Source organism: Platalea leucorodia (assembly GCF_965183815.1).
Source record: "Platalea leucorodia genome assembly, chromosome: 4".
NCBI lineage: Eukaryota > Metazoa > Chordata > Aves > Pelecaniformes > Threskiornithidae > Platalea > Platalea leucorodia.
In genome coordinates, this window is record NC_138826.1 from 33772969 (window position 1) to 33788896 (window position 15928).

Genomic DNA, 15928 nt, shown 5'->3' on the forward strand with positions numbered 1-15928 from the left:
CTAGTGCTGCCTAAAAGAAAAAATGATTCCTTAAGAAAGCTTTGCAACCTTCTTCACCTGTTTCCTTCAGACACCACATATTCCTGAGCAATGAACACACATCAGAGTTTCCCTAGGGCACCTGCAAAGATTGGAGGTGCAGCACTGATCCAGAGTGCAGAGAACCAATGCCCCAGGGTACCAACGAGGAGTACTGAAACTCCAGGTGAATTACAGACAACTTAAAGCGACGAAAACCAGAAGCCCCCACACACCCTAGGACCTGGCATGGGGCGAGGAGACCCACAGGTCAAGTATGGGTGTAATATAGTGGTTCCAGGGGCATTAATCCTCTACTCAAGAGCAAAAGAAGATTCAAACGCATATCACAGCCCAAACCCTCTTCTGTTGCCCGCAGCTGTGCCATCTGCACAGAAGTCTTACAGCATGGATCATGCATTGCACACAATACGTGTTGAAAGAAATTGCTTTTCCTCACACCAGGAGTCTGGACTTTTACTAATGTTTTCCCTTACTCCTTCAGGCAAAAGCCTGTGGCATGTGACAAGAGGGTATGGGGACTTTTACTTAGTAACGAAAGTCCTCTGAGCCTTCCCTGCAGAATAAAAACATTGCCTTCAAACCATCTAAGTGGTAAAAGAAAAAGGTTGCCCTATTATTTAGAAAGAGCTTCCACAGCATTCCCCATTTGTCATATCAAAACATTATAGACTTCATCCTTTTAATTACCCCCAGAAATATTTTATCACAAATATTCAGGACTGTGTAGTGAAAAGCAATGCTAAATAATATTTTTGTTAGCCACCAAAATTACCCCACTACTTCATAAAGAGCCAAAAATGTAATTTAGTTACTTCATTGAAGTTAACCATAATTGAATCTTCAGATCACAAGAAAGTCAAAGCAAAACAGATAGCATTTCAACCCAATATGCTAGGGATGCAGGGAAATTAAAATATTAGGGCAAATTAATAATTGTTTAATGAAATATAAGGCAAAATCAGCGGCTTTGTATATTGCTAGTGGTTTAGAAGTGCCTTCAAACTCTAGGTTCAGAATATTTCATTAAACCTGACAATTACTTAGCGGGCCTAATGACCCCGTCTTCCGCAATCCGAAAGAAATGAACAGGAACGTCTTTTCTGGCCCCGTCCATCCTCTCTGGAAATGTTTTGCAATATGTTGCAATAGATAACTAGCATTCCTGCTCTCCTGTGCAAAGAGCAGTTTTTCAGGTTTTTGTGCCGTTACTCTCAATTACTAAATTACTCCAAAATAATTAAATAGAATTAAACAGCTAAATGGCTTGTGGTATCAAAGAAAGCATCAAGGACTATCAAGGAACTTCTTTCCCAACCCACTGAATTTCTGTTCTCAGTAATAAAGTAAGATCAGATCCAGAGTTACATCATGGGCCAGTATTCATGGAAAATAACATTACCACTGTTTTTATGATGAGTCATGTCCTCTAATTTTCAAATTTTCTTGACAGTCCTGCTGTGCCACAAACAGCATTAATGTCACACTTAAAGAAAACCACAGATCTTAAGTGCCATTTCTGAGACACGAGTTCATAAAATTCATAATCTGTTATTTTCCAGGCTCAGCCATAGTCAAAGATATATCTGCAGGACAGTAACAAGTAAGTCCATGGACAATACAGGTCTTCAATATTTCTCAAAATAACAGATCACAAAATGCAAAATATATTTGACCATAAAAATAAAAACAAAACCTAAACTATTCCATATTGATAGTGCTCATTTTATGAAAAAATATTTGCATACCACCTTTCCCATGCAGTCTGAGTCATGAAAAATGTAAGATGTTGAAGCTAGGGTAGGAAGCTAATATAAATTCAATTAGTTGCAGAGTTCTGCTCTTTGACTTTGTTTCAGCAGCAAATAAAATCAGCTCTGAGACACTTTCATACCCTTCCTGTATGAAGAAAGATTTACTCATTAACTCCCTCTAAAGCTAAGGAACTGCTCCAAAAGCAGAGCCCGGTACCAGGCTGCGTTACCATAGCTGCTTACACTGGCAGGAATGGTGCATAAAGAACTAGGCATTCAGCCTTCCCTCTCCCCTGCTCCTCGTGCCTTTGTACTGTCCATTAACACCAGAACGACCCTACCCCTGAAGCCAAGAGCTGGTCCACAGATAGGGATAGTACATGCGAAAAGAGTTGGCTATTTATATATTTTGCATATGCTTTAATTACACTATCACTACAGCACACAACAGCAACATGCTTTACAAAGCACTGACAATTTTTATGGTAATTATAAAGCCCAATTAGCAATTCTTACACCACGGGCAGATTTTCTTTGATTCAGCAACAGTTGAAGAGAGAAAAATTTAGAGGAAAAAAGGCTTAAAGGTATTTGAAGTTACAGTCAGAAGAATCTAAGTCTGTAATTTAAAGTATATTTAGCATATGTTTGAAATCTGTTCTTCTCAACAAGGGTTCTGACTTGGGAACATGCTTCTTCACTCAGTTCTCCAGCATTTTTTCTCTCGTTGACATAACTAGCTTATAGTTTCTCTGGAAAATAATTTTATCTCATAAGAACAACTATCAAGAGCTAAGAGTAAATGTAACTTTAACTTAGCAAGTTACAAGCCATCAGAAAACATTTCTGAATAGAAATGCAATCAGTGGTTATACTAGTATAGGTAACACTCGAACGAGAGACAGTTACCAATTACCTCAAGTTAGGAAAAAAAAACCCTGTTTTTATAATACAAAATGGTTCCCTGCGGTGGCTTATACACCTTTCACTCTTAAAATATCTACTGCCCAGGTTGATCCTGTTCAGTTCCCAGCCAAGATACATCACCAGCTGGATCAGAAATGCAGCCCTGTTATTCCAGAGCAGTTTAGAAAGGTGTTCAGGTATGCCAGCATTGAAATGTTGCTGTTTGATATGAGAGATGGACTGTGTAAGTTGGAAGTAAAGCAAGCCCAAACTCAGACTTGGGAGGAATTCTGAATTTTGTAGCTCAATACTGTCCCCAGTGTAAACTGGACTGACTTCTTTTTTTACATAGACTACCCAAAGCTCTTAAGTTAAACAAATTCTGTTTTCATAAGAAATCAATAGGGAAATAGTTCATGTAATTCTATTTCTTCAGCTCCACCCACACAGCTGATATGACTCATGATCCTCAAAGTTGTTTCAGCTTTCAGGAATATTAGGACTTGCCTCATTCAATTTACTGTAGCACTAGTTATACTGAGATACAGACACCTGCTTTACAGCTGTGAGGAAAAAAAGGCTACTTGACAGCAACAAAGGTAAAACTTTGCTTTGGCATAAATTCTGGAAAACTGCTATTTCCTCAGTCTGTCACGCTCCCTGAAGAAAGGGTGAAATGTTAGCAAATTTTAATGACTGCTCTTAAGGGGAAATGAGGGAATTTCAGAGAATTATACTTGCAGATTAAGATATGGTAAACTAAAACTTCTGTAGAGTTCTACTGTCAAATCCTCAAAGCTGAAAATGAACCCACTGAACTACAATTTACAATGATTGCCAACAACACTTCCCAAGGATTTTGCACACATGTCAGTTGTTATTGGATTTAATTTTACTAGAGACTGGATGAAAACTGTTCTCTTTCATTTGGAAAATACTCAAAAATTCCTTTTTTTTTTTTCCCCCAACAGTGAAAGTTAAAAATGAAAGCTTGACATTTGGCACAATACCTAATTAGAAAGAGTAGTTCCATAATTTAGATCTGCATCCTCATCAAAACCACTGGAAATATTCCCTGCTGCACACCTTATATCAATATACAGGACTTCGAAGTGCACACACACATGGATGGATACAGCAGAACTGAGCTGACTCTGGAAAGTGGGTCACGTTAGCTATAATCATTCGTGATGGTCTGTTAGAGAAGATGTGCCTGCATCTGCTTAGTCTGGATCTATCCCTGGGTGTCTACAGGCAATGCCCAAAATGACTGGACTTGTTTTCTCTTGACCAGCTGGATTGTGTAAACAGAAAGAATTAGTGTTAACAATATTACTGTAAAAAAAAAAAGTACAAAGTATTAGTGTAAACAGTGGAGTAGCAGTAACACCAATGAAAACAGGTCTTTCTAAACAGGTGTGAGGGAGCTGAAACAGTGGTAGCATACCACATTACACATTACTCTGGAGGAAGGGTGCACATGCACATGATGGGGAAGTAATATTAAGCTGATTTAGTTAAGCTAGTACAAAAGGCTGTGTGGATGCATTGTCCCTTCACCAGGTTTATGTTGGTTTAATTCATATCAAGCAGAAAAATGTCTAAGAAAAACTAGACCTACTCTCAAAATCAAAGGAAAAAAGCATCATGTAGAACTTTACATTGCTTTAGCCAACACCAAAGTAAGCCTGTGTACATGAGTATGCATGTGGACAGACATACAAAACAGTGGATTTCTTTAAAACTCTCACCTAGAGGATGTAAAAAGGGTATTGGGAGACTAAAGCAAAGCCAAGAGAAATTGCTGATTAATATGTCTTCGTTGTTGACCTCACTACCAAGAAAATATCAAAACAAAATTTTTCTTTTCCTATATTTTGTACATCAAAAAAACCCCACCAAAAAGTTATTCCAGTGTACTGCAAGAGGCATTGGTATCTCAAGCCTACTGCATAGCCACAGATTTCCAAACCCTGGTCAACTTTTCTGAATCAAAGACAAAAAATTCAGTTTAAAATATAAAGTATGATCAGAAAAAAAATCTGATCAGAGAAAAAATACTCTGGGAAGTTTTATTACACACTTGCCTTTGCTTGTCAATTTTGCCATCTTCGATCTTCATTAAAAATTGCCATTGCATTTGCATATTTTATGAAAAGCATATTAGGAGAGAGAAGGAGGGAAGTGAAACATCAGCCTTGTGATCCCTTCTTTCAAAACACGCTTCATCCATTTCAAACTTTTCTTTGTGGACTTGCTAGTTTGTTTATCCCTAGACAGTTTCTAACAAAACTTTCTTGATATATCAGTTTTATATTGCTAATATTTTATACCCTAAGCTCTCTTGTTACTTTGCACATCTTTTTCAAAAAAGGCAACAGGATTATATTGGCATCAGGAGGTGTATAATGGAGTTAGGCAGGACAAAAGACCAGTTTCCTGTAACAATAACAGTCCTATTTGTGCCTACTAGATTCAACAATATTTAGCATCATGTACATTCAGACTAGTGACACTACCCTAGTTATAGTGCGGTGCCATAGGGTTCAAGGATAGCTGCAGTTATCCTTGAATTTAGCTAGCAGAGTTGGTAAATCTAATTATATTTAACAATTAGGTTTTATATGAAATGAAGTAACAATAAACAAAGCCCAACAGGATGAATCTGCCATAATTAATTGTTCCCAAAAGAAAAATGTCCTGCAGCATTTCTAGAATCCTATAAAGGCTAGTAGTCTGTTCCCAAGACAGACACTTTTATTTGCCCTTAATAACAAACTTAATTTGAAGGGACTGAAATTGCCTGGCTAAGCATACTGATAGACATCTATCAAACACATTTCTGTGTATCAGATTCCCAAGCTGACAGATTTGTGTATGCAATCAAGTTAAGCGTCTATGAAACAAAACAGAAAATCAGTTAATAGGTACCTTGTGGTAGCGTACCAATTTACTTCAGAAGGACATAACACTAAACGAGCTAAATGAAAGACAACTCCTGTTACACAAAATTAAAGTACCAGAAGACTGTAGCTTGTTAATCAAAAGTGTGAGTCATCCTCACTTTTCCATGATAAAAGGAATTTGATAAAATTTAAATTATGAGGACAAGTTTTAGCACCAGAAGAGCACAGGATAGAAGAAAGGCAGTAAGTAACTGAAAAAGGGAACCATCATCCTGTTTTATCTAAGAAAGCTTATATTATAAAAGAAACTAGCAACACCATATACTAAACTAACAAATAACAATGTCAGTGATGTGAAGGCAGGTGCACGGTAATTAGTCTTGCTCTCAGTTCAGAGCTAGCCATGAATTTTGGAAAGCTAAAGTAGATTTACTCTCCTTTCCCAGTCACGTACGCTTGATAACGCCTTTCTTTATGGATGTATTCACTGAGAAACTGGGCAGCACTTAATTGAGCTTAGACTTAACAGAAAGGTGATTTTATGGTAACCAAATACCAACACTTTGGTTCTGAACCAGTGAGCTTCACAGTACATCCAGCAGGTTTCTTAATTACAATACCTATTCCCAGCATAGCAGACCCAGGCTACGGCTCTCTCTTCTACGTATTTATTTCATGAGTACTAGTCTTTGTGCAGTACACTGCTTTTGGGTGGCAGACTCACATCTAAGAGCTGGTTTCAGAGGTGACCTTCTTGTCACATTGGATAATTTTTTTTAAAAGAACAACGTTGCTCAATGCAAGTAGTGTCCCTGCTTGCTGGAGGTCAGGTCACTTCATTCAGATGCTCCATTCTCTGCTCAGACAAGAATGTGCCATACTAAATGGTCAAATGGTTAGTTCATCCTATTTTGCCAGAAACAAATTACTATGCATTTTGACTCCAACAGAGTGGCAGTAACAAACAGCTAGAGTTACAGTTTTGTAATTGCTACCTTTGACTGGCCTGAGGGTTTGCAAAGTGAATATTTACCAACAGCATTTGCTTAGTTTTGTTTAAATGATAACAAACAATTGAGGAAGTTCACATCAACAATTGGCCCACTTGCTAATACTTATTAAACAAACAATAAAGCACTGCTTCCAAGACAGGCATATTCAAATTCATTTCCTGAAAAAATTGTCTTTTGCAGGTCTTCACCAGACCTTGGTTGTAAAAGAATGAACACCAGTGAACGCTAAGTTCTCTGAGAAATGCAAATCTGGCTGTCCCAAGGATACATAAATTAGGTTTGAATTTTCTGCAGAAATTTCAGTTAGCAAGACAAAATCATGGCAGATGGATTCACAAAAAAGTATTTGAGCATAAGATGATTTTTTTTTTTTTAAATCCAAAATATATGGCACAAACTCAAGATAGAAAACTTGGCTTTAATTCTACTCTGTGCCCAAAGGGATTTGAACTTAAATCCCTGAGAAGAATGCCTTAATTCCAGTAGGGTTGAAGCTGAGCATTTCCAATCTCCCTGTTGATATGCTCCAGTGTTTATAAAACATATACACACACACACTTTTTTTTTTTTTTTCTTCATTGCAGATCGTGAAATTCAGCTGTTTTATAACCTGGATGAACATCCAAACCATTACTTACCAATTGTGTAAGATAGAAAGGACTTAAATTTAGTGTGATTAGAAGAAAAACAATTGCCAGTTGTTCCATTATGATCAAAAATGTAGAAAAAATGCCCAGAATTCCTATTATCTGCTGAACCCTGTACTGCATCTCAGATCCAGAAATGAGTTAGGACTACACTCAAGTCTTCCACCAGACCTGAACAACCAATATGATTTGGAAGATACCCCCTTACAGAACACATGATTATTTCAACAGTGCTTGGTAACTTCTATGGTGATAAATGCTCAACATTGGGAGGTACTATCTGCTGGCAAATAGAGATAGTATCTTTTGAAATCTTCTCCCTTGACTTTTGTCTCCCAAATGATGTATTATACTCCCTTATTGCTCTACTAGTATTTGATTAGCTTTTGGGAAATGCCAGCTTGTCTCTGCTTCAATAGCTTTGTCTAAAACCTTGAATTATCTTTCCTAGTTCTCTCAGAAAGCTATTTCCTAACTAATGTGGTTTATTAATCTGCTGCATTTCTGGCAAAGCAAGCAGAATATTAAGTGGGATACTTCAGCAGCGTCTGGCATTACAAAATATCTGGGAAATACTTAAAGTTGCTCTGAACCATAACATCTTTTCCTCATCTTTTTCACTGCAGAGCACAATAAACTTGGCCTCTGTTACGGTGTTTCAGTAGAATCTCAGAACAAAACCCACAAAATCTAAAAGACTGGAATGTGTACCATGATTTTCCAGTGGCTATTAGCTTAGTTCATGTATTTCTATTCCAAAATGCAAATAGGAGTGGGAACGCATTACTGTATTTTTAAGCCTTATGGGTAAAAATATTCCCTTAAGAAATTTTTTTAGTAAGCTACAGTCCTGTGGTCAGACAAGTCAAATGCTGAAGAAATGATGCAAGGAAATCTAGTCTTGGGGCATAACATAATACTGTTTGCTTACGCAAACACAAGTCTCATAAAAGCCAAATCTTTCTGACAGAAACACAGCAAAGGATTTCAGCTTTGTTTAGACATCAGTTTTTCTCTCTAGAAAATTTAGCCATGTGCATAAAGCACAGTCATTGCACACCCGAACCCTCTCCAAAAAGAAGCTTTCAAGATGCTGACTTCACTGCCAGCTCCCTCCCCTTCCCAGGAGTAAGCACACGCAGTTATTGATATATTTACTCCGATTGTATCTCAGCCTACTGGTGCAATACCACACCCATGCAAACCCATGAAACTTCCTGAAACTAGGCAGTTCATCCTTGCAGCTTAGGAAATACCAACATGTGACTCATGATATAGGTTTGTATAAGCAGAATAAAAAATTAGAGGAATACAGATGAAAAAAAAAAACCCAAACAACCCACCCAAGAATCAAGAATACATTTGTTTGGGCTTCAACTGGTGACATTGGCCTTCTAGGCCTCCATTTATCTGTCTACAGCTGATACACATCAGTATTAAGACTTTAAGAAGTTTCATTTTTTAGGTTATTCCTCCAACAAACCAACTACCATTATAGAAGCATATTCTACAGATTGATAGTGAAATATCAAGTTTCCATTAAGCAGCTAAATAACAGGTGCTTTCATCTTACCTTAATAATATGAGCCTGCCTTTGTTTTTGTCTTCCGTGTTGTTCTCCTGTGTACAGAAAAGAAACAAAATGTACAAGGATGGATTTCGACTCAAGACCAGCTTGGTCCACTGTTCAGTTGTGATGTTCTTGTCTATTTTCAGGAGGATAAACACTTCTTGTTCATTTAGGTGTTTGTAATTTTTTTGTAGTCAAGATCACACCCTATCATTTTCCTAGCTTGCAGCCATGTGAGGGAGTAGGAAACTCATTAACACAATCATAATAGAAACAGCTGGAAAAAACACCATTTAAAAGTGTTAAAATATGATTTTTAATGGCCATTAAATTAGTGGCACCTTTCTACATATGATAAAGCAGTAACTCAGTAGAAACATAAATAAAGGAAAAATGTACCAAAAAAATACCCAGACCATAAAGCATACCTGTACACAGCACCTGGGGGGGGGGGGGGCATGGGGGAGGGAGGGAGGGAAAAAAAGGGGGGAGAGCCTGTTTGGGCAATAAAAGGTGTTGGTTTTTATTTTCTGTTTACTACTATACAATGGTAACAAATCCAAGCTAACAGGGACATCTCAGCTTGGATTCAGAAGAGTACTTTCCCAAACCCAAACTTTCTGACACTGCTGTAGCCTGAGTGCAGGCATCTCTCCTCCCCAAGAAAACTTGTCTCTGCAGCTTTTCACGTTGATGTCATGCATTCCATATGCTAAATTCCCTTCTGCTCAGAGTACCTGCAATTTTACACAATTTAAGAGCTATGATAACTGGTAAGCATTGTGGCAAACGGAAGATATAAATTTAAAACAATAAGAGCTCTTAGTTGAATATGGGAGGCATCTATAAGAAACTTCAAAGTCGCCAAGTGGGAAGGATTTTAAAAGAATCTCCCCAAACCAGCTGGAACTTTTGCCATTTGAGCCTGAACTACGTTTCAGCTTTAAAAGACCTCAGTGGTACTATTTTAATTTATTTTAAGAGATAATAGAGTTTCAAATTAGATCTTGTGTTATCTGGACCCCAGACAGCTAGCAATGTAATTTGAAACTGGAAAAACTATTCTGGCTTTGCTACCCTTTTCACTTTTAATCCTTTCATCCCTTGTGATTTTTCCTGCCTCAGTGCTATATCCTAATCTAGAAAATTAGGACATGACAAATATTCACCAGTTTGTAGTACAGACAGAAATGTGTTATTGGAATTTCATCTGTCAGGTAGTTATCACGTAGTAACGAAACAGCCACTACATACCTAATCAGAGCTACCCAGGAAGAACTTGTCATGCACAAAAAGTGATCAAGTAACCTTCTATTAACTCAAGCCTCAAGCAACCTTACAATAATTATCATAAAAATGGAAAACTTCTGATTTAGGCCCCAAGTCAGGCAAACACTTATGCATGTGCTTAACGTTAAGAATGTAAATATACTAAGCGCTTGCTAAGTAGGTTGGCAAGCACTGAACTGCCTTGTTAAATAAAGCAAGACCTAAATCTTACACACGCGCACACACACAAACACACAGAGCAGTCAGTGCCTACCAAGAGGAATTTCAGGCATAGCACTGAACTACACAATTTCCATTCATTTACATTACTAATACTAATAATGCTCAGGTGAAAAGGAAGATGATGAGCTCAACAGCTCTTAGATCAATGAATGGTTTAGCATGTGAGAATGTCCACCCGGAACCCCAAGCCTTTTCACTTTCTTTCTTTGCTCTCCTCCCCTAATACATGGATATAGTTTCCAGCTTCACTGTAGATTTCCCTGACTGTAAATAAGGAATTGCAGGTTTTTAATCTTGATCCCCAAATGTACTGGGTCTCACTTTTCAGCACTGCGCTGTGCTGGATTTACCAACCGATATACTTCTCTGAACATTGCAGACACTCTGGGACAAGGAAAACTACTGCTGGGCAGATGGTTAGGACCTCCTGAGGTCTCTTCAACCCTGAGTTATTCTACGGTCCTAAACCAGTCAGTTCCCATAGCTCTGTGGCTGCGGTACTCATTCAGCATGGGAAAGCTAGGTTCAATTCCCTCGTCTCCCCAGGAGTGTACCCTAACCGCTGCAAACTCCAGTGGGTGAGTACATTTCATCCCACCCGCTGCCTTATTTTATTCTGGCCTTGCTCCAATATTTTGTTAAACATTTGCAGACTGAACCTAGGCCTCCCTCCTCCTCTGCAGTGACTACAGTTCCCCTAGGTTAAAGAGTCAGCATTTTTATTCAAATTCCCTCTAGGAAGATCAGCTTTTAATTATTGCATGGTCTTCACTGGAACCTTTTCAACAAGGAGTACTAAGTGTTTTCTTCCTGAACTTTACAATACAAGCAAAGAAAATAAACTCTCTTTAGAATTGGCACAGCTATGAACAATACATAGCACACACAGCTTCATTGTTTACTTCACTATACCTTAAACATACATAACTTTTTTCATTGCAGATGGATTTCTGCATAAGAACAAGGATTTCTCCAGGGATCTTTGCAGTTAGTTAGTGTAAGAAATTGCTCTAATTAACAACTCTTTCAACAATTTAAAAATGCATCCTTGCAGCCAAGGAGTCTGGAGCCACAGAAAAGGAGAACAGGTCTGCAAAGCAAATAACATTGCCTATCTGACAAAGACACACAAACACATGGAATTTTTTTTTTCTATTTTAAAGTTAGGCTTTGGCTCTAGATTTTTGGACTTCTTCCACTAATAGCTAAACCAATGCAGGATGGTTCACAAAGCTATTGCATATTGCATTTGACCAAGTTGGTATTTGAGTGGAGGGTAAAATAAGCCAAACAGAAGCCATTTGTTTGACAGTACCTTAGGCTATTTTAAGTAAAAAACTGCAATTCAAAAGGTTAATTTCAATCAGTACACTGAGGCAGTACATAATAAAAGTTTCACACTTTCTATAACCACAAGTTTTCCAATACAAGTGAAATTTCCAAGCTCCTTTGAAAATGCAAGTCACAAAATAAGTACTAAGGGATAAATTTTGATCTGAAGGTTGCATACTAATGACTTTACCTACCCCTGTCCAATCACAAAGAAAGAAATATTAAAAGCTGTCAGGAGTTTTAATTTTGGAGAGGTTCAGAGGAGTCTACTGTAAATTAAAGGGTCTCTCTTCAGCAGTTCTGCATGTTTTCCACCATTGGCCTTATGTAAAAGTGTTCTTCATCCATGCACCTTTCCCCAAGAAGCATCTCCCTTTTCTGACGATGCGGCAGAAGGCCAGCAGAGAACATGCTGCTACTTTGAATGTTGCCATTGACGACACATTTCTCCAGAACATACTAATACAAAAAAACCCAAAAGGTAGCCTCAAACTCATCCTCTCCAGTGGCAGGAATATTAAAAGATAAGGCAGTCCTTCTCAAAAATACACACCCTTACAACCCATCATCTTCCCCACAGTGTTTTGGACATAACACCTTGAATTTGTTCTGCTAAACTTTGCTATGAAAAACATTTTTCTGGCTTCCTATTAAAAGAAAGTAATTATAAGAGCACTGTTGGGAGAGAAGATATAACGCAAAGTCTCAAAGAAAGGTTGCACACACCACTGAATACAGTATCTCAAAATTCACAGCAGAATGACCTGCTGTGAGCAAACCCATGTGATAATTTATTAAAATATAACTTTTGAGAGATCACCTGCTACAGGGAGAAAACAAAATGGGCTTCTTATAGGTACAGTAAACCTGAGTCAATATCTGGCATTGCTTGGTTCAGCTACTCTCCAGCTATCTTGACACTTCCAAGAACAAGGAGCTAGAATTTGCATTCAAAATAGAAACAGAGATCAACAATATTCATTTACATATTTTTAACTATATGCATCCTCTCTGAGTATGTAATATACTAGAATCACTATAAACTTGGTTCCTTTTTCGTTTATTGAGATTATACTGTAATGCTCAGTAACATTGTTACAGATGTTTCATTTTAGTACTCTCTTTCAAAACTGTTTCATTATTATGTTTGATAGTCATTTAATAATCTGAGGTCCTATAACCTCAAGAATATACTAAATAAATCAGCTATGGTCATAATACTTGCTTCACCAACAAGATTTTTTGAATGGAATTATTTTAGTATGAAACTGAGGTATATCTTAAAATTGTAACCTATATGCTTTACTACTCAATTGCAATATTCTATCTGCATTTTAATCAGGATGCAATATTAGTGTGCCATTTGCTATTGAGAATTCAGCTTTTTAACAGAACCTAGGAGATTTTGAGCAGAGATATCCATGATTTTACCCCTAAGGAATATAATTAATCTGGAAAAACAGAATTTTACAAAAATAGAACTGTGAAAGAAACAGATTAATGCAAATATCTCTTGCAATGGAAGATATTTAAATATTCACTATCATAATCAGTTAAGTCTTCAACTTTAATCTCAAAATTAATGGATCTTCTGTACAGAATACTAGAAATTAGTAGGGGCAGAGATTTTAGGGTTTGACTGTATTTTTTCTCTCATTCTAAGGCCAGAACAGATAAGTCTAGCTTTTCTGGTACTATAATAGAATACCAATTTGCAGTAGCCTGAGTTTATCTCAGTTGATAAAAATTTGATGGCATATTACCATTTTTAATTAGGCAGAAGGTTTATGAAAACACACACATGCCAAAATTTTAAAATGTTTATTCATTTAACAGAAACAGTCATTTTCATCTTTAAAAACCTCACTCAGGGAGCTGGTAAAAACCAGGCATCATCCACTGCATTATCAAGTAACTCTTGAAACTGATCTAACTGTGAATTCAGCATTTCTCTACACTAATGCATGTGAGCAGGATGATAACATGCTAAACTCCTAAAAAAGGCTTTATAATTACCCTGATCAAATTTGTCTATAATAATTTCTCCATTTTTTTCTTGTTCTGTTTGATGCATATTAAAACCTCAGTTTAGATATACATTGCCTTACTACTCTGGCCTTGTTCCTTCCTTCCTCCCTGCCCAAACTCAGACCTGCAATATGAAGCACTGCAATGCCACTTAGTTGTAGTGCTCAGAAAGCATCTTTCGAGGGTTTACTTTTCCCAATAAGATTCATTGATTGTATCTTCCTAGCACCTCTAGCTCGTCATAGACTTGTAATGAGAAGCTTTCAAATGGCTGCTGCACAAGAGCTTTATAATAAAACCCATACAGGGAGGAAGTGTTTGTCCTGTTCAGTTACTGTTCAAGCTGGCTTGGAAGTCAGCTTACTACTTACCTCAAATTTCATCTGACACATTGCCTCACAGGGCACAATTGTTCTGGCGCACTGCATGCAAGATAGACAAATATTTTGAAGACGCAGGAGTTCTAACACTTCCCTTTTAGTCTCTTTTCAAAAGTTCTTGTTAATACCTCACCTATAAGCTTCAGACTTGATTTGTCTTATTGTGCTCATTAGCACAATGTAACTGACTTTTTGGGGGCAAGGAGCAGAAAGAGGATGCATTTCATTACTAGTCTGGCTTTTGTGAACCAGAAACGTGGGTAACTGCAATAATGTTTGGGCTAATTTTTTTTGAACACCATAAACCAAACTCCAATTTGGGAAACCTGTAACTAAACGAAACATTAAGCCTGTTAGCAACAATCTAGTGCAGCCTAGTTTGGGGAAGACACATAGAAATGCTTTGGAAACAAATTTCATGGGGGGGGGGGGGGGGGGGGGGGAGAAAAACATCACACCGTGTTTGGGAGTGGACATCACATCCAGAAAAAAGTCTGGGATAGGAGCATGCTCCAACCCCACAGATTTTGCAAGGCATTGCAATGTCTGTCAACTTTTCCACCTTCAAGAAACTCTTAAACTACTTTGGAAAAAAATTATCAAAACACCATGGGAGCCCATCAGTGCACTCCATGCAGGCAGGCAATGCTACCAAAGTTCCATCTTTAAAGAAAAAAAGTTTTAACCTGCTGGGCATTTTAAACACCACCTTCATCTCTAGACTTCAACTGCACGGCTGCATTTACATCTCCCTCCCCACCTCCCATTCGCTTACATTATTTCCACGGTCAAACATCACATCCCATGGCACTCGGGCAACATGGTAGCTGTTGTGAGTGCAGTGCCAGACCAGCAGCTTACAGAGCAAGTTGTCTCAGCAGACTGACAATCAACAGGGATATTGATACTTCCCAGCACACTTGATCTGCTTGGTGGTGGACAACAGGAGCAAAAAAGGGAGCATGGCTAAAGTCAGCTCCCAAGAAGCATATAAATTCAAATTTTGCAGTTACTCTTGTAACTTCTTTCAATAGCAATAAAGAGTGAGAAAGACTATTTCTTTTCCTGCAAAAATGAAAGACTACACCCTTCTGCACAATGCCCTCTTGGAACACATACCATTGTTCAGCAGATAAAAGAAAATTAGAACTACATTCACAGCTATTCGTTACTATTTAAGTTAAATAGCAGAGAGGGCAGGAGAGAGTCAGTCCCAGATGGTGGCATGTAGGGAAAACCATACTGCTACATTAATTTAATTAACTTCTATCTGAATGATTATAATTAAAGATTATACCACAGGTGTTCTTAGAATAATTACCTTCTATTTCCTTGCACAGTGCACATTCTTAAGAAATGGGAATCGAGACAATTCATTAATTTAAATACTTCCTCAATTATTTTTAAAATTTATTGCTTTTTAATCGTTTTATTATTGAGATTTTCTTTGTGCTTTTTTTGGCCCTTTTCAGATTCCTATAGGCTTTTCCAAGACCTCGGAAATGTCTTTCAGGTGGCCAGGTGCAATTCTGAGCAGTTAACAAAATATAGGTTGCATTTTATTATGTTTGGATACAGGAAAACCAGTTCATACAGAGAGTTATAAATTTACTTTTGGACTTGTGAATAAATGGCTCATTTTTGTCACTGGTGCTGCACATGTGGTACTAATTTCCTTCAGTTTTGTTCTGGAGATTGATATCTCTTTTACTGTTGCACTTACATGTAGGTCTTAGCGGATGACCTTGTTGCACATAGAATCATAGACTGCTTTGGGCTGAAAGGGACCTTTAAAGGTCATCTAGTCCATCCCCCCTGCAATTGGCAGGGATATCTACAAC

At 37.7% G+C, this 15928-nt stretch overlaps 1 protein-coding gene across 1 annotated transcript in view; it reads right to left on the bottom strand.

The window, feature by feature from the left end:
* The window catches only part of FAM13C (family with sequence similarity 13 member C), a gene marked incomplete at its 5' end in the record, with an annotated part of 131814 nt that overhangs the window by 90014 nt on the left and 25872 nt on the right, over positions 1–15928 (bottom strand). The window contains one exon of the mRNA XM_082308390.1: positions 8839–8885. Within this exon, the coding sequence (XP_082164516.1) occupies positions 8839–8885 (47 nt within the window). The remainder of the gene's footprint in view (positions 1–8838; positions 8886–15928) is intronic.